The sequence below is a fragment of the Thalia democratica genome, chromosome 6 (assembly GCF_965202585.1).
Source record: "Thalia democratica chromosome 6, ktThaDemo2.hap1.1, whole genome shotgun sequence".
Taxonomy (NCBI): domain Eukaryota; kingdom Metazoa; phylum Chordata; class Thaliacea; order Salpida; family Salpidae; genus Thalia; species Thalia democratica.
Genome location: NC_139170.1, coordinates 63,933,759 through 63,954,148, shown reverse-complemented (window position 1 = coordinate 63,954,148; position 20,390 = coordinate 63,933,759). Strand labels below are relative to the sequence as shown.

Below are 20,390 nucleotides of genomic sequence, written 5' to 3'. Positions count from 1 at the left end.
TTTCGTTTCTCAAGCTTTATTAGTTCAATTGCTTTCTTATGTATAAATAGTTCATAACTTAAACATTTTAAACTGTATTTGAGCCTAACATTTGGTTTATGTATGTTAAAATATTATAATATATAAATATCAATGCACTGTGCCTAATTTTTTTCTTGTACTTTAAAAAGGTTTCTTTGACTATCCTTTACAATTATTCTTGCATACATTTATTTGTGCTTTTTAATAACTTATAACCAAAGAAACTGGCTGTACAAACTAGAATACTAGCAAATACTTGTATTGTTTGATAAATATGTATATATATATATATTTATTTTAAGAAAATTATAAAATTTAGTCTATAATTAGTCATGATAAGTAGCAGCAACAATACTTTTTGAATAAATTAAATTAAGTTTTTATTTGGAGTATGTTGTAGTATACATAGCTTATAAAACTGTTTGTAATTTTATTTACAACTTTTTTCAATGCAATAAATGGTTAACTTAAAATATAAATTTCAGTTTTTAGCTTTAGTTTGGATTGAAACCAACTAATTATTTAAAAATTTAGGTGAATACTACAATTTTTTTTAGTTCAGACTTGAAGATATTTATGCTAACTAAAACAAATCGTAATAAATCAATTTAAAACAATATATATATATAAATACATTTTTAGTTATGTTACAATAGTTTCAACTTAAACAAAAACATTTTTTAAGCTATGAATAATAAACAAAAACAGTTCAATAATTATTTTGGTTCTAGCTAATTTTAACTATTTGCTTAAAAAAGTTTTTTGTTGAAAAAAGATTAAACTATGGTAAATTATATTATAATTCTATACAATTTTAGAATATTTTAAAAAATTAAGTAACTATGTATTTACTCGGATTAAATTATATTTAACCTCTGTATTCTACAATCTACATATACAATTAGTTATGGATATTTATTAAATAACTAATGTAAACTTAATTACCAGTAACAAAAGCGTTTGTATGTACTTGATCAACATTTACATTTTAAGTTTTTCTAAAAAATATGTTATACTTGGCTTTTAAAGAAAACATTAAACTTTTAAGCTTCATGTAATTATGATCAAAAAAACGAATTTGCGTAAACTACAATACTGCTTAAATCCAAAACACCAGAATATTTTAGCGAGCATTTACATAAATATATCTTAACACTATTGTTACCTTTAAATGAACTGATCTCAATTAAATTAAATAATTTATTAGTTTAAACTGTCAATTCCGTCGTAAAACTGAAATATAAATTTTATTTTCTGTAAGATAATTATTAATTAAGTACTAAATACAAAAGGAAATGACTTTTAACAAAAAACGCATCTCCGCCGGGACTCGAACCCGGAACCTCTGGATTAGAAGTCCAGCGCGCTATCCATTGCGCTACGGAGACGACTGATAGTGAGGTGAATGTTGAGTATATAAATATAAAAATTCAAGCTCTAGTCTAACCGTGCGTTAATGCGTTAGTTGAAACTCAGTGCTTCCTTAATTTTTAGAGCGCTTTAATGAAACAGTGAATGCTTTAAATACAACTTTTACACTTGTTAAATATGAAAAATACAAAACATTTTTCTTAAAATAATACTGCTATAACTGTTGATCATTAGAAGTTAATATCAAAGCTCAATTCTATATGCTGGCTAATAAATACTTACACTTGTAAGTGCTTATCAATTTAAACTACTTCATTTATAAATATATCAAGTAAATCACTAAAATATTTAAGTAAGTAAATATACTTTAATTGTTTTAAACAACAACATATTTTTAGTTATGTTAATACAAATATTGTCACTACTTGTATGACGTAATAATATACTTTTGAACTTTTCCATCGAAATTATGCTGAATTTGACAGGAAAATAGATAGATTTTAAAAAACTATATTTACTAAAAATCATCTAAAAAGTAAATAATTTAGAATGTAAGCCTAGCTTACAAAAGGAAAACCTTAAGTTACATGGTTTATGTTTTGTTCAGAAAATTAAAGTGTTGAAGTAGTCCGTTTACATATAAAAAACTTGAGTAACAAAAAAAGGCTAACTTCATTTTCATAGAATCCAACTATTATCTTGAAAAACACTAAACAACAAAATATTCATGACTTGACCGAAATAACTACTATTTAACTATTATAAGAACATGACAATAAACTAGAATAAAACAAAATAGTTTTAATAAAGTAACATTTTTCATAAACCGCTTATGGTGATTTAGCATAAATTAAATTTTAGATAAACCAAAACAATGACAGAATTTAAAAATCAAAACCACTCTCAACAAACCTCTTTGTAATAAAATATTAATATTAAAAATAAACTTACTGTAATTAAAGTATAATGAATTTTTAACTGAATATGTTTTTCAGACAAATGATACAATTTAAACAAAAACTTATACAATATTTTTAAGATAGTGTCAACTATATATCAATATACTGTATACTTGGAGTACTGCTTAGGGTAAAATATTGAATGCATAAATATGTTGGCAAAAATCAAAACAAAAGACTTAAAAATATTCTAGTTTCTATAGCCTTAAGTAGTCAAAAGTAACTTTTTCTTGTACTTTTTTAACTTGTGCTTTTCTAAGAATATTACTTAAAACTTCTTTAAATAGGTTGACAACAATATAATTCTTAGAATTGTTGAAAAAATATCAATAGGTTATTTTTAACAACATTGTTATGTAAAACATTCAATACAAATGATATACATGAGAATTTATATGTTGAACAAGTTTTATGAACAACTTGTTTAATAAAATATTTTATTTAAAAGGTGAATATGAGTTCCTACACTTTATTAAATTTTATTTTATATTGTTTAATATGTTGAACAAGTTTTATGAACAACTTGTTTAATAAAATATTTTATTTACAAGGTGAATATGAGTTCCTATTTTTTATTAAACTTTATTTTATATTGTTTTATGAAGCTCTTTTTTTTTTAATTGATTTTTGTAAAAAGTTTACTTGCTATTAAAAATTACATTCATTTCAAACAAGATTAATCCTGCAGTCATTTAAGTTAAGTCATCTTATTGAAACAGCAATTTAAAATTTATAATAAACAAAATCATTCCAAGTATCTAGTTATCAAAAACAACTTTATTTATAGGCATATTCATATAAATACATAGTAGATTAACGTACAAAATATTCTGTTGTTGAACAAGTGGCTTTAAAAATCTATTTAAACTTTTAAAATACAGGGTTGCCACTCGTTTTTTTTTTTCAATATTTTATCCAGGTTTTCCAAAAATCTTCCAGGTTTTTGAAAGTACACATTTTTGGGTATGTTTTTAGTTTCAAGTTAAGTTTTAGATAAGAAACTGTGTTTAATAGTATAAAAACATTAAAAAGATACTGTAAAGCTACTTTGAGTGTGATTTTTTAATAAAAATATTTTTTTTTTGATGACAAAAAGTTTATACCTATATGGGAGATTTTTTTGTGTCAAATCGAAATTTTACTACTGAACATGTAAAAGTTGTTAAAAATTCGAGGGTTTTCTAGGTTTTTGCAAAAATTCCTCAATTCCAGGTTTTTCAGCTATTTTTTACCTAAATTTTTAAATTCCAGGTATTTCCAGGTAAAGTGGCAACACTGAAAATACTGCATTTGATTAAATAATCAGTATTGTATTAGTACAGGGGTCGGCAAACTGCGGTCCGCGGGCCAAATGCGGCCCTAAAAGACAAAATATGTGACCCGCGAGGGAGCTTTCAAGTAAAAACATACTTTCAAAAACCATATAAAAAAAACTTGCGATGAAAACTTGCAACTAGGGATTAATTTAAGTAACTACGCATTACTAGTGCTCTTTTATAGCTTGTTTTGTCACATTTTTTGGTTTCAAATAGTATTTTTTGTATTAGTTATTACAATAATTTTCTAAAAACTTCGGCCTGCAAAAACTTTTTTCTGCATAAAGCGGCCAGCGAGCAAATTTTTGTAAAAAATTGGCACGCTATTTATATAAGGCTGTTGACCTCTGTATTAGTACAATATGTTCAAAAGTTCAAACTTTCAACAGCATGCATTACACCAAATTTATAGTATAAATACATTGGGTTATCAAACTCAACAAGCGGCTCGTTGGTCTAGGGGTATGATTCTCGCTTTGGGTGCGAGAGGTCCCGGGTTCAAATCCCGGACGAGCCCATTTTGCCTTTAGTACTAATGTGATTTATTTCTATACAATCGATATAGTGTTTATATTGTTTAACTAGATATTTTTGAATACCTAAATTATTAATAGCGCTTCTTTAATTGTTAATCATTTACATAACTTGCTATAAAAGTTGATTAAAAATAGTTTCTGTACACCTAAATATTAATTACCTATTAGTTTGCTGAGCTCTAAATTATAATATATTAATTTAATAATTTAACATCTTTAAATTTTTACATATTTTTGATGAAATATAAGTTTATGTGTTTATTAACTACAATTATATACAGCATTAATTAACCAAAATTTTTATTTGCAAAACTCAGTTTCACCCTTTAAGGTTACAGTTTAAATTTTTAAAATAAAAGTAAAACAACTATATACTTAAATGTAATCTTATAATTAAACCATAATGGCTTTTAAAAATTATTTATTTATAAAATGACATTAAACTTCTGCTAATAATAAACTACTTATAACTAATACCAATATTTATAATGTTTTTTTTTTTTACTTAAATTGATGTAATATTCCAATAAGTATCTACTAAAAAATTACTTTGATTATGAATACTTTTTTATTACACTAAATACTAAATAAATTATATATATATGTATATATTTTTATTTAATAGTAGTTATATAAATCAGTAAAAAACCATATCATGTAAAAGTTGTATTTATTAATTTTTTTTTCATCAATTTAATATTATAGCTAAACATAATAACAGTTAATTAGAATTAAATAGAAATGTATGCTACATTGCATAATTTTCAGTATTTATTATAATTCTTTAAAACTAAAAATTTAAACCAACTTAAAATGTAAAACTAAATTATTTAAAGCAAAATAAATTTTGTGTAATCCAAGCTAACGTCAATTTATGAGAAAACTTTGACAAAAATGTGTCAGAAGTGGGATTCGAACCCACGCCCACAATTGTGGACCAGAACACTCGGCATTGCATGGCAATGAAGCATTGCGCTTGAGTCTGGCGCCTTAGACCACTCGGCCATCCTGACTTACGACTGCACACAATTTTACTAGTTTATAAAGGCAACTAAAATGCTTGTGTAAACTATTACATTAAAATTTAACATATCTACATGGCACAACTTGCTTTAATAACTTCAACATTAACAAGACTTTGTGACACTAATTTAGTTTTTTTTTTTCAATTGAACTGTATTCACCCAAATAAGCTTTAATTATTTTTTAAGCACACATAAATTATATTCTAATGTTTTTTTTTAATATCTAACTTAATGACTTAACTAAACTTTGTATAAAATGTGTATACTTTGACATAAGAATAAACTTCATAAAAGTTATCTACTTCTTAACCAGCTAAATTAAAACATTCACATTGCTTTAAAAACTTTTAAATATACTTGTTTCACATAACTTTTAATATTTTGTTTTAAGTATAATTCTCTGGTGTCAATTATTACAGATGCTATAACAACAAATATAAATTATTATTATAAAAGACATATAGAGCAATACTATTAAAAATACAAGCAACACTTATTTTAAAAATTTATCATACAATTATTATGCTACTGTGGAAAAAAATTGTATATTATATATACATATATTATAAACTTTGTTTTATATAAGTCAGTTTTAATAAATTGCATTTGATCATTCATTTAAAAATATAAAGTATAAAAAATGATAAGCTTAAAAAAATAAAAACTTATGTAACATAGAATATTCAAACAAATAATTTTAAACCAGTTTTTGTATAAGTATTTACTTAGCTCTATGATTGTAGATTTATGTTAATAGTATTAAAGTTTATTATGTTTTGTTTTATTTCAGATTTGATTATTCTTGTAACTTGTTTCTTAATAAAACTCAACCAAGAAAGATATTTATTAACTTATATATAATACTTAAATTGAAATAGAAAAATAATATTGTTATTTTCAATCTTAATTTAATTATAGAATATATATCTTACTAAAACATAACTTTTAAATAATGTTATCATAATATTTTTATCATAAAATGTTAAATTCATATATAAAGAAATTTGCTTTAGATTCATAATATAATTGAAAACTTAACTTGAGAAAATTTTCAATTTATAATGTAAACACTAACTTGTTTCTTTAAGCTTAAGTAAACAATAAGACAAAAACAACTTATCATAAATTACTTACAAACTTAAATATTTATAGTATAACTAAATATAAATTTATTATATAACAAAAAAATATAAAAATAAAAAGATAATCTAAAAATGTACAACCTTATGTAACATACAACATTCAAATAAATAATGTCAAACCAGTTTTGTATAAAAGCTTAAATATATATAAAATTATAAAGATTAAAAACACTTTTTATTGATATTGTCCTTTTAATCTTATGGAAGATATATCAGACTTTTTTTTTCTTTGAAATTTTTTAACATATTTGGTTTATCATAAAATGTTTATTTAATACTTAAATAAATATGCTTATATTCATTCAATTTGTATTTGAAAACTTTACTTGAGAAGAGTTTTAATTTCTTACTGTAAACACTAACTTGTTTACTTAAGCTGAAGTAAACAATAAGTCAACGACAACTTATGATAAACTACAAACAAACTTACAAAACTTTACTTACAAACTTAAATTAAAAATAAAAAATAAAATCATTTTATAACAAATGACTAATGCAACCACTAAACAATCCAAGTACACAAGTTGAAACTTTATAATACAAATAACAAAAACAAAGTTACAGAACAACACCAAATGATTTTAAAACAACATATAACTTTTTTAAAACAAAGTAAAAATATAAATCAAATAAACTAAAACTTACTAAATTTATCTGCTCCATAAAATTTATGCACAATAATTTTACATGTGCACACATTTTGAAACTCACAACAAATATTTTTGACATATATTTTTAAATAGATTAAATTTAAACTTGGTCATAAAATTAAACACATATTTTTTCTCCTCAAATAGCTAATACAAATAAAAAACTATAAAGTACTTCAATATTAATGTCTTATTAAGTTTAGATTATTATTGAAAAACTTCTTAAATTTATACACAAATTTGAACTTTTTTAAAATAATAAATTATTAGACATTACTTATTTTTTAACAACAGCACATAAAAAGCATGGACTCTTTACATTGGATAAACTCTTCAAAGTTGTATCAAGTTACATAAATATGTTTTGTTTTTTGTTAATAAAATACTCAAGTATTACAATATTAGTACTACAAAATAATAACATAGGGGTGGGCAAAATTTTGAATGAAATTGATAAATTTGATTTTAGAAAAATCATTTTTGACTACAATTATAAAGTAAAAACTATTTTGTGGGTCAGATTGGTTTGAAAGGGTTGCACTGAAGAATTAGAAACAAAAGTTTAAAATCTTGGATTTTGGATAAATGTTAATTTGTGGCCTGTGGGTTGAATACAAAATTATGTTAAACTGAAGTTTGTGCCTTTTCCACAATGACTCAGGTTGAAAATAATCTTTTTTTTTTAATTCAACAACTACAAAATACACCCAATAACTATCTTGACTCTAAGACAGCCTTTTATAAGCGTGGGCCAATTTTCCAAGAAAAAGTTGCAGTAGGCTGCAGTTATTTCATAATACTTGCACAAAGAACACAAAGAACAACTTTTAACCAAAAGTTTGATAAAATAAGCAAAAGTAGGCACTAGTAATGAGTAGTTATTAAATTAAGAGCCTAATAGTAAGCTTTAACCCTAAACTTTTTTTGTTGCTGTTTTACAAAGATACATTTTGAGCTCAAGAAAACCTTTCTGGGCACAGGTTTTGGTTTTAAGGGTTGTTACTTGCCCTGTAACATTGTTGATCTAAAAACTTGGGATTGTCTATTTTAGTACACTCATATGAAAATTCAATCAATTAAAAGCTTTTTATTTAAATGGATTCATTAAAACTTTTTGATCAATCTTTTTTTAAATGCAGTTTGTATTATTATCAAAAAATGGTAATACCAAATGAGGTTAACAGATTTGACTACAACAACTACTTAACTAAAACACAATAAAGGTCATAGAGGGATCTAGAATTTCTAAATCAAAATAACATTCTGTAAATAACAACAGTTAAGTATGAACTTTAAATTAGTTGTCAATGAAAGCTTTAACTTTTAAAAGACAGCTTAATAATCAATTACCCAAATACTAACTGAATAAAAAGGAAATTTTTCATGTTCATTCTCTAAAAACATGAAAATAGTTTAAATTTGTTTTTTTAATAAAACTTTAGGAAGTGATTTAAAACAGGGGTTGGACTTTTTTTTAAACACTTTGTTCCATTTTAGAAAAGAATGTATTTTAAAGGATAGATTATTTTAAAATGGTTACACTACTAGATATAAATTATATTTTTTAATAAATATAACTAACTATTGTCAACTTCATTTTAATTTTTTTTAATCTTATTTTAATTAAAAACACAGTTAGCAATGGTGAAAACTATAAAAATAAATGTAGATGAATTTAAAACATGTTTTTTTTTTGGCTTATTATTGTTCACCATACAGAGCTTATTGACCAAACTATATTTCTATTTTTTAATGTGTAAAAAGTATCTGGAGGTTGAGATAAAAATATTCAAAACAAGATTAAATTGCTAAAAACAACACCAACTTACCTGAGTAAAAATTAAAGTAGTTGTCTTAAATTAGTATACTTGCAGATTTTTACAACCACAGATTTCTTTTTTTGTTTAACCTACTGATATTATACTCAAAGAAGATTGTATAGTAGGATACTTATTTTTAAAACTACTTTTGATTTTCAGCACAATTTGAGGAAACTGATCTCATTTATCGGATGGGTTTTTGGGTGTGGACACAAGTTAAACTTTTAAGTATTTAATTAAACAGAAATATTAATTCAAAATAAAAATTGACTTCCACCCCAAATGGCTTATTTAGTTCTAAGCTAAAATTTAGGAACAATTATATTATTAAATCATAACTTCCACACCAATAACATATTTTCATATCAACTATTTTAATTTAAATAATCAACTATCATTGATTGTTACTTACTCATATTTTCATATATATTTTTTTAACTCGTATATTTTTAACAGTTTGATTTTTTTCATCAAAATTTACATTGGTCAAATTATATTTTCCAGGAAAAATATAAAATATAGTACTAAAATATTATAAATGTATTTAAATTTAATCATATTTAAAGTTTATACTTTGTTTATTTCTATGTAAACAAAAGTGTTGTAACAATTTTTTTAAATCATCTTAATTTAAACCATTTTCCTTAATAACATGATTATTTAGTATAAGAGAACTTACCACATATTGGAAAGGAGAATGGAACTTGGCATGGGCAGAGCAGAGAAATTTCTCCAGATTGTAAGAGTATAAAATTCAAACTGTGTGGCGCCAATAACAAAACTAATGGACAAAATGGTCATTTTACAATGAAACCTAACTTGTCATTAATTTTGACACAAGTTAGATTTGCAAGCTTAGTATTTTAAAGAAACATTTTATAATAAATTTTTTCGCTCTTAAGCTCTTATCCAAATAGAATATATACGATAAGATATATAAATTAAATTTAAACCAACATCAAAGCTTTAAAAGCAAACTTGAAACTTAAAAATGTTAAATACCAAAGTCCTACTTTCTATAAAATTTCTCTTTCTCTACTTAAAAAATAATAACAATAAATTACCAAATGTTTCTACATGTAAACTTCTTGTTTTATGTTTTATTTTAGTTGTGTGCTTTTTAGAAACACAGAACATTTCTGAGTTTTTTATCAATGTTAATAATACTTTTATAAAAAATTATTTACTAAAGCATTAATTTTGACTTGCTTGATCGTGGTTTTTTTACTTGTTTATTTTATTTTTATCAAATAATCTTGTATGAAATTTCTTTCTAACAATTCAAAACAGTTTCCAGTGCTACGTTTCTCTTTGACTAACATAGTTGACAAAAATTATGTTATATTTGCAAAAATCTGAGACTAAAAAAATTAGATAATTGAATAATTTTATCTAATAAGTATCCAAAACTAATCATAACTGCATTTAAAGTTATAAATATAACCTAAAGCTATAAAGAAATAACTTAGAAACATACGTTAGTTTCGACTTGTATAGCTATTTTTAAGCTTTTCTTATTTTATTAGACAAACTTCTTACTAAAGACTATTATAATATAGTAATATCAATAATATACTAAATAGTAACGAATACAATTTTACTTTTAAAAATAATTTGTAAATCGTGAAGTGCTGAAAATTGTTTAATGATTTATAAGATTTATGTGTGGTGTTAATTGTTAAACAGAAGTATCATCAAAGTTTTTTATAAAATTTATTCTTACACAGCATATTTATCTAAATGTTAAAAAAAAATTTAAAAAAGAACATTGTTTTTATCAAGAAGTTTAAAAAGTTCGACAAGTTAAAAAAAAAAGTTATCAGGTTTTCAAAAAGTAAGCAAAGTTTTTATTGAAGCGATTTGTAATCACAATGCTAATTATTTAATTATAAACGATAAAAAAAGTACTTAACAACCAAATTGGTATGATTTTTTACATAAGTGAGTTCAAATAATATTTAATAATTCACAATAAATATATTTTTAGTATGAAAACAAGCAGAACCTTAATATAAAGTAATTTCGATAATGATAAATCATTTTTAGTGTTTTTTTTTACAAATTTGTGCACTTTCACCTTAATCTTATTACAAAGTTTATAGAATCAGTGTTAATTCTTAGTAAATTTAGACAGCATTTTCAAAAAAAATTGTAAAGATTAAACATTTGCCTAGAAAACACTTTTACAATAATAAATAATTAAAGCGGAACCAGTTTAAAAAATATTTAGAATTAGTTTTTAATGAGAAGTTTTGATTATTTTAGTTTATTGTCAGATTAATAAAATTCTTACGAATGAGGCAAAAATCTGTCGAGCAGCATAAATAATCTCTTAGTGACGTCATAAATCAACATGACGTAGTATTACCTCACATCACAGCACTGTGTGACGTCATAATTGTTTAGTGTCGTCATAATTAGGGGTTCATGTACGGATCATAATTTTCGCTTACCGGGTCCTGAAATATATTTAAAATATTAAAAAACGTTATTTCAAACCTTTTTTTGTCATCTTCTTTTATAGTATTACACAAATAAAGCCATTATAAAAGAAAAACATAAATCAAAATAGAGATTTTAAAGATTTCAAAGACATATTCACTCCAATTTGGTTTTAAACGAGTGTTTAGTTTTAATTCTAACTATTTTAGATATTTATATACTTTTGTTTCTTGCTTACAGCTAAATAATAGCTATCTTCAAACCAATGTATTACTTCTACTTTGTAATGAAGTAAAACGATTAATTAAGACTTATAAGTTTATAAAAAATGTAGAGTTAAACGTTTAAAACTGAGAGCTTATGTTTTAGTTTAGTGCCTAGTCTTTTAGATATATAACAAGAAACAACATACTCAGTAAAAAAAAAACAAAAATTTCTGCATGTCTATGATACTATGTAGTTATAAATAAACTTAAAGTAGCAGAATTTACAATGAGTATGGATATGTACAACTTGCATACAAATTTTGACAACTTTGCAGTATAACTTTTTTATAATTCATGTTAATAAATTAATATAGCATAGCTACAGTACTTTTTTCAGCTAGGATGAGGATGATGTTCCGCTGAGTATGGATTATTTATAAAAATATATAATTTTGCCAATTTTACAGTTTTTTCCGCTAGGTTATGCAAGAGAGCGAAAATAATTTTGATGAAATTCAAACGATAAGTAGTTGTTCTAAAAAATTCCGCTTATATAAACTACAAGTAAAAACAACAAAATGAAATATTTTTTGTTACTATTATCTTACGACAAATTTGCAACTAAATGCAATTGTTTAAAGATTTTCAAACTCTTAACCAGGTAAACTGACTAATTTTAACGAAGCTAACTTATTAACTTATTTCTTATATTTGTTTCAAATGTGCTCTTTTAAATTTTTATATAATTTTTTTTGGAATACATTTGTAATTTAAAATAAAACTAATTTCAAAAAGTTTTGAACTTATTGTAAAAGTTAGCAACGATTTAGATAAAATAGTCTGATACTAAAGAATTAACTAAAACGTAAGTAAAAGTCAAACAAGTTAAATTTTCAATAACTTCCTTTAATAGTTATCAAACTGACTACAGATTAAATCTAATAAACAAGTTTTATTCACAATCTTTACATAAGCGGTCATTAAAAAGCAATTTAGTAGTACATTTATTATTACGTTCATATGAACTTGTTGCTTAAATGTTGTTTATTTAGTTTTAAATTTAAGTTTTAATATCATGACTAATTAAGCGATAGTCTAAATGTAACTTTTGAATTAAAAAAATATAGAATACTTAAAATAGAAATAGTATGGTATTCTATTCAATCAACTTTCGTGATTATACTTTTATAAAAATATTTTCAGTTTTAAATTTTTAGCTTCGTTATTAACCAAACAATCGAGTATTTGAACGTTGAACTTACAACATTTTCTTTGTGATTGGTCATCAATTTCTTGTTTTCACCTTTCTTCATTTCAATCCCTGGAGTAAAACCAGGTCCTCTTTTGCTCCTGAATCTGCCAAAAAAATAAAAATTAATCAAAAGATTGTTAAATTGATTATTTGAAGTCAAACTGATTATTAAAATTACAAATACAATAAGATTTTGCTACTTATTAGAATTACGATAAAAGTTTATTTACTTAAGTTTCTAGGTATTTGTAGTTGTTATAAATTTATACAGATACAACTTATAATGTACTTGATGTAATAAAAACACTTAAGCTTTTTACTTGACTCCAAGATCTTTTGGTTCAAAATAAAAGTTGGTTTGTTCGAGTTTTATAAGTTTAAGTGTATAACATTTTTGCTTTGAATACAATCTTTAGTTTACATTTAGGTTGGGTTGTTTTGTGCTAAATATATACCATTAGTAATAAAAATTTGACTATCTAGCGTGAAGTAATAACTAAGTTTAATTATAAGGTCAAAGTATTTTATAAAATAAAGTGTTATTTTACGTTGTGATCAATAAATAGATAATATTTAATTGTTTAATTGTGTTAAAATAATGGTTCAGAAATTTGTAATAAAGTTGAACAACTTATTTATTAGAAATATCACGAATCTAAAAAAAAAGACATGTTTTAGCTTGAAAATAGAATATTTTCAACATTATTAAAAATAATACAAGTTTTATATCTGAGTTTGTTTCCATTCACAATACTAAACTGATATTCAATTATTTAAGAGATACTAAAGCCTTTGTTATTTGTAAATTGACCAAAAATTAGTAAAAAAAACATTAAAGCTACATTTTATATGTTTATTCAGCTAAACAAACTTGAACTGACTATTTTTAAAATCAAAAAGTTGTTATAAACTTATTTATAAATCATAATTATAATTCAACGTAAGTTTTAATTGAGTTTATAACTTTATTAAAACTGTTGCTCAACTAACTTTATCTTTTAATAAAAAATAGTTTATGTTGTTAAGTCTGAAGACTATACTTTATAGTATTATTTAAATTCATCAGCAAAGATAACTTAGTACTTTTAGAAAAAAGTGTGAAAAAGATTTTAGATGCAAAATTAATCCATACAAAACATCGATTCATGTCAGTTTGTGTTTATAATTAATAATTAAAAAGGTCAACGCTTGAAGTTGTTAGGATCAATTAAAATTTTATTACAATTAATCAATACAAATTACACACCCAATTTCAATTAACATCTATTTTGTTTATTCTCAATCCAACAAACGGTTGCCAATGTACAAATTTAAATACAAAAAGCTAATTATAAAACCGGCGTTATTTGTCAACTGTAGTAACGTAGAAAAATAGTTTTAATAGTTATATTGGTCATTTTTCAGAGCATGGTCATTTGAGTAAATTTGTTTATTCTTAGTCCAAGTTTTACAAAAAGTTGGCAAAATAAAATAAGAACAAAACTAATAATGCTTGTTTTACAATCAGATTTTTATTTTGGTCCGTCTTAAAAAAAAAATTACGGAAGAAAAAGTAATTTTAGTAACCCGAGTAAGTTTAATCACCATTTTGTTTATTTTTATAAATTGTTTAAAAAATCTATGTTTAACTTTTACAGAAAAAAAAAGTTTTTTTTAAAGTTTTATGAATAATTTGTAAAAGAAAACAAGTTATTTGTTTGAAAAATAATAACTTTATAAATTTAACCTTCAAAATTAAAGTTTAAAACAGATAGTTTTTGTTTAATGCACCAAGTTTGAGTGTAAAAAAACTATTTGAAATAACTTAAAAATAAGTAATGTTTGTAAACTAAATAAAAAACAAAATTTGAGTTTATTTACAATACCTTAGTTTTATGTAAACTAACACACTTTATACTTTAGGATTGTTTTAAAGTAATATAAAAAAAAAGTACTTTTTTTTTATATTTTTCAAAGGAGTTGTAGATATTATACGGGAAATTATATGAGAACGACTAATTTAAAATCTAATTATAGTGTTTAGGCTCAAACAAAGTTTACGCATATAATTTCAACACTATTGAAAAAATTCCTTATCTTATTTACAAAACTTTCAACAAAAGTAAGTCAAGAAAGTACATTTAACATTTAGTAAATAGTTTTGCAAAAGCGAAAACTATTTTTTTTTTGAACTATATGCATAGAATAAAGTAAAACAAGTTTACATTAGCTATAAGCATGTAAACTATTTATATCAAAACCATATTAAAAAACTGTTATATTAGCTCAACATATATATGCATAAATATATACATATATTTATTAAAAAAATATTCAAGTTTAAAACCAATTAGCTTTGTATTTGAAATACGCGCTTGAAGAAAAAATGCAATTTTTATTACCTTACACTAAGCGTTTCCACGATATAACGTAAAAGTACAGTTTTGGAGAAAATATAAATTAATGTAAACTAGTTTTTAGTTTTGGAGAATTTTTTATTCATTTTTACACATGTCGTTCGTTTCACATACGTATTATAAATAACCTTTAGAAAAGACATTTAAAACTACAGTTTTTATCATATCGATTTTTTATCTACAACAATTATGTTTTAATTTTTTAAGTCATGGTATAAAGTGAAGTAAATAAACTACATTTAATTAACTAAGGCTTTTGAGCGCAGAAAAGAATATTTTTTAAGGATAATGAACATTAAGAACTTTTGTTCAATTCTATAATATATCAAGTTTAAATGTTAACTTTATAAATAATAACAAGCATATTATTCATAATGTAGGTAGTTATTGTTTCTATAGTTTATCTCGACTACGAACTTATAAGACGTTTTGAGACAATTTTTTTCTTCAAGGAATCAATTTTATTTTACTGAAAGCACACCACTGTCTGAATCTATTCTCTAATTGAAAAAAGTTTTTTTAATACCTCAAAGAAAAATTAAATACTATGATTTCAAAAAAATATACAAACGAACTTTTTTAGTGCAATTATGCCTCCGACAACAAACACGATGCTGACAGCCAGAATGATAATTATTATTGTTTGGGTTGAGCTTATTGAAGAATCTATGAAAATTAAAAAAACTAGTTTTAGAAATAATAAAATTTTTAAAGGCCTATTACTATTTCTGATAAAAAATGTTAGTTTTAGATTTTGTCCTATGTATATTTTTTAACTTTTACAACAAAAAGTATTTTAACAGTTTAAAGTTGAATTTTTAGTTTATAAATATATAATGAAGTTAATTGCAAACAGTAATTTTTAAGACATCTATAAGTGCTTAACTTATAATAGTTTTTTGTTTACTTATTACAAAAGAAAAACAAATTAAAAGTTATTTTATTAAGTAGTATGTGTTTTCAAATTCTTACTTGAGACGTTTTCTTTTTCTTGTGTTTCACCTTGATTTTTAACTTTTTTAGTTGGTTTTTTTATTGAAGTCGTAACTGGATCTTCTGAAATTTTATTGACTTTATCATAATTTGTGGGTAAATTCTAAACAAAATACAGTTTGAAAATCAAAAACTTAAAAAGGTTGAGAATTTTTAAGAATTTTGTAACTTCAAAAACATGTTTTCAGTGTTTTTAGTTTAAAATTTAATGCATAATTCCAACAAGGAAGTATATATTTGAAAAATAAATTAATAAGATGAAACAACTCACTTGAAAATAAAGTTAGTTAAACCTATTTTAATATAACTTTCAGTTTTAAAAATAACGAACAACATATTAAAAGTATTAAATAAAAACTTAAATGTAAAAATGCGCAAAGACTTGCAATTTTATTGCTAAACAAACCACACACCTTTTTCAGTTGTGGCCTCAACATTCTTATTAGCTTTCTGCGTTGTAGCTGGCTTTTCGCTTGTCGTGGTAACAATGGGAGCTGTAGTTGATTTTTCCGGTTGATTCTGGGTTGTAGTTGTAATTTCAGGTTGGTTCTGGGTTGTAGTTGAAGTTTCAGGTTTCTGGGTTGTCGTAGAAGGGTCTTCAACAGGAACAGCTGCTTCTTTTTCTGTGGTTGTTTCTGTGAATTCGTTCAAAGTTTTACAATAAAGTTAACCTAAACAAAGTTATTTGTTTTGATACTGTTTCAACTTTTAACTTTGAAAATATGGTGTTTTAAGAATTAATGACGTAACACAAAATTATAAGCTAAAACTGCACAAGTAAAATTTAAACCTCTGAAATTCTTAAATATATTTCTTAACCGCAAGCATAATGTACCAAATAAAACATTAAACCTGTTGTTGGCTGAATAGAAGTAGATTTCACTGTAGTTTGTTCTGTAGTTGTTCGTTCTTCGTTGGTATCTACTGGAACTACAATTGGTGCCTCTGTAGTTGTTGTAACTTTTTCAGGTGTAGTCGTTGACACGGGTGACTCGGGAGGACTCTTTTCAGTTGTTGTTTTTTCTTGTGTTGTTTGGGGAGTTGTATATTTCGCTTGTTCAGTAGTTTGTTCCTTGTTGGCATCAACCGGAATTTCAATTGGCGATTTTGTAGAAGACTGAATTTTTTCAGAATCTTCAGTGGTTGTTGGTAACTCAGGTACCTCAGTGGTGGTTGAATCTTTTTTAGGAACTACAACAGGGACTTTTGTAGTCGTTTGAACATTTTTAGGGGCTTCTGTTGTCGTTTGAACATTTTTAGGGGTTTCTGTTGTAGTTTGAACATTTTCAGGTTCTTCTGTAGTCGTTGTATCTTTTTCAGGGGCATCTGTAGTTTTTGTATCTTTTTCAGGGGCTTCTGCAGTCGTTGTTACGGGTAACTCAGGAGGATTTCTTTCAGTTGTGGTGGTTGTTTCTTGTGTTGTTGTTTTCAAGGTTGTTGTTGGGATTTCAACGGTTGTCGGTTGTGCTTTGGATTCTTCAGAAGTAGTTTCTGCGATTTTTGTTGTTTTTGGTTTTTCAGTGGGTACCATGGCCTGTTGAAAAAAACAACTATTAACAACAATTATAAACTGAAATTGTAGTTAATCTTTAATTCAACATTCTTTTCAATTTCACTTCTTTTTGTACTGAAGGCAAACCGTTATCACTTATATTAAAACAAATTCCCCTAACGTGAAACAAACCTTGGCGGGTTCTTCGTCCAAGCAATCCCCACAATAACTGTACGCGTCATAGGTCATACCGTCCTGACCGGGTAGCAAGCACCAGTAGTAGTTTGTCCAATGGTATACGCAGTCAGTATAGTTAACACCCTGATAAAGAAATAAACTATTTTATTTATTTTTTAAATACAGTTTAGTTAAATAAATTTTACATACAGTTAAGTGGTTTATCACTATCTGTTTGCTTATGATTGTTTGCTGATTAATTAAAACTTGCGTTAAACCAATTGTGTGTTAATTTATTTTTTAAATAATTTTCTAATTTTACATATAGTTTAGTAGTTTAACGCCAGCTGTTTACTAATTGAATAAAACTTGCATTGGATCAATAATTTAATTAATTTTTTACATAATTTCTATTTTATATATAATTTAGTGGTTTACCTGGTATGTGAATGGTGTGCAAACTTGATTCGTTCTGGCTTTGTTAATCACTGCACATTCTGAAAAAAATATTTAGTTTTACGCGAAAACGTTGAAATAAATATTATTACAAAGGCAGCATTCGAATCTACGCGCGCAGAGATCATTGGATTGTTAAACAGCCGCCTTAACTACTCGGCCATAAGGAATTTGGTTTATATACTTAAATATTGTTCAATATACTGTAAGCAAATGTTCGCAAGCTTAAGGTTTGAATAAAAACTTTATGTAGATGTCAGTACTTATGTTACACCAAAAAAGTAATTTTATTACAATTAAATTTCAAGCATACGAAAATTTATCGAAAAATAAGCAAAATACTGGTAAATAAATAAAAATATAACGTTAAGCTTATAAAGTTATACCATTTTCATAAGAAACTTTGAGGCATTTACAATCATACTTGTAAAAATATATTAAAAAAAAAAAGTCTGTAAAGTATAACAATTATATTATTTATATTAAATTAAAATACTAACTTCTAGCCGCTTCCGACCCAATAATGTTTAGAAATCCAATCAGAAACAACAATAATAACAACTTCTTTTCCATTATTAAGACTTGAAATAGTTTTTAAATTACTTAAAATATCTGCAAGTGTTAAATTTTTAAATTATGAGCTTATTGTGCTTAAAATGTTCAGTTTATTCATCTAAAAAAGTAAGTTATACTATACTTACCTTTCAATAAGAATAATAAAAGTTATCTTGGAATTTAATGTTTAACTGTTTATAATGAACAAATATTCTTAATTATTTTTTTTCTTTATATCAACTTTGTCAAAAACAAATGCTGAAATATTAACACCGAAAGATCAACATATCTTCTTTTCGCAGAATTATTCGACAAAATTTTATTTAGTTGTTACGTAATAATGTTACTTGATACGTAATAACGTTTGGTGTTACGTCATACTGTTTTTTGTTTCTCCCTTAGATGCATAAACTGTTAACAAGTATACATGTATAAACACTAAACAAAAATTATATAGAGTTTTTTGTTAAGTAAAATTTAACACAATAACTTTATAAATTAAAATTTAGTGTATTTAGTTAAACGTATTTACTTTAATTTAAACGCAAGTGCTCAATATTTCAGTTAGGAACTAGCTAGGTATAAGCATTTAACTATGTTTTTCTAAAATGGTATAAAAAAGTATGTTATCAAAATAATTTTTACTAAAACATAATTACTAATTTTATTTTAGCAACATCTCTAATAATAGAATTTAACTAGAAATTTATAAGTTGACTAATAGTTCTACCTAAACAAATAAACATTCCATTTTTTTGATTTTAAAAAACTAACTGAAGTCAACCTGTTACTAAAAGCATAAAAATTCATTTCAAGTTGTTGGATTTTGAAACTTTACCAACAATTAAAAGTTGTAACACTTAAAACGCTTTTATAAAATAATGAGTAATAAGCTAGGAATTTTCATAAGAAAAGTTTAAAAGGTTATAATCGTAAAAACTTTGAAACTCATTAAAGCAAACATCATCCTACTAAAACAAACAAAAGCTTCTGAGAAAATAAAAAACGTCTTTTAAGTTAAATGATCACTTGAATACAAATAACTTCAATTAGAATAGACAATATAAAACAAATATTGATACAAATCAACATGTAAATATGTAAGAAAGATCATTAATATTTAAAGAAAAAGTAAGGTTTCTATTAAACAATAAATTATAAAATACAACAGTTTAATTAAAAAAAAAATCATTGAATGACAACTTAAGTATAAATAATAAATGTATCGATCTTTACAAGTTTTTTTTTACAGATATTTTAAAATATATTTTAACATGTTCAGCTTTAAAACAGGTAATCAATAAATTTTTACGATGAAAAATATTTAGCATCGATATAAAGTCCCTGGAGAAAATTTTATGCGTCTGGATTTTAACTGATTTTGTATAAGTTTCGATACTTGAGTTTAAAGTATTTTAAACATTTTTTAATTTATTTTAGTTAGTTTATACTTTATGTTTAAAGTATATGTATTTAAAAAATGGTATTTTATTTGGTAATAGAATTGAAAGACAGCAAAATTGTATTGGTAAAAAAAAAAAAGAAATATATACTACAACTGTTCACAAATTTACTCATAAT

General features: G+C 24.2%; 2 protein-coding genes and 3 non-coding genes across 5 annotated transcripts in view; 1 reads left to right on the top strand and 4 right to left on the bottom strand.

The window, feature by feature from the left end:
- Positions 1–20,390, bottom strand: part of LOC145839308 (uncharacterized) — a 166,269-nt gene that overhangs the window by 59,870 nt on the left and 86,009 nt on the right. The window lies entirely within an intron of this gene.
- On the bottom strand, positions 1,337–1,409 carry Trnar-ucu (transfer RNA arginine (anticodon UCU)). Its single transcript has one exon. It is a non-coding gene; the product is annotated as a tRNA-Arg (tRNA).
- Positions 4,113–4,184, top strand: Trnap-ugg (transfer RNA proline (anticodon UGG)). Its single transcript has one exon. It is a non-coding gene; the product is annotated as a tRNA-Pro (tRNA).
- Positions 5,101–5,216, bottom strand: Trnal-caa (transfer RNA leucine (anticodon CAA)). The gene is made up of 2 exons: positions 5,179–5,216; positions 5,101–5,146 (listed from the first exon to the last, which is right to left on the bottom strand). It is a non-coding gene; the product is annotated as a tRNA-Leu (tRNA).
- LOC145837834 (uncharacterized) lies at positions 10,903–18,868 on the bottom strand. The gene is made up of 9 exons (XM_082945287.1): positions 18,755–18,868; positions 18,237–18,295; positions 17,814–17,942; positions 16,982–17,663; positions 16,543–16,764; positions 16,109–16,192; positions 15,712–15,802; positions 12,751–12,844; positions 10,903–11,299 (listed from the first exon to the last, which is right to left on the bottom strand). The coding sequence occupies exons 1-9, from the start codon at positions 18,825–18,827 to the stop codon at positions 11,258–11,260; spliced, it is 1,476 nt and encodes a 491-aa protein (XP_082801413.1). The 5' UTR covers positions 18,828–18,868; the 3' UTR covers positions 10,903–11,257.

What these genes read in the sequence shown, in the direction of transcription:
- LOC145837834 (XM_082945287.1), bottom strand. Translation starts at nt 18,827, where the DNA reads ATGGAAAAGAAGTTGTTATTATTGTTGTTTCTGATTGGATTTCTAAAC. An exon ending in TGAGGCCACAACTGAAAAAG is followed by an intron (nt 16,193 to 16,542) that starts GTGTGTGGTTTG and finishes ATAAAATTTCAG; the next exon opens with AAGATCCAGTTACGACTTCA. An exon ending in CCAATCACAAAGAAAATGTT is followed by an intron (nt 11,300 to 12,750) that starts GTAAGTTCAACG and finishes AATATATTTCAG; the next exon opens with GACCCGGTAAGCGAAAATTA.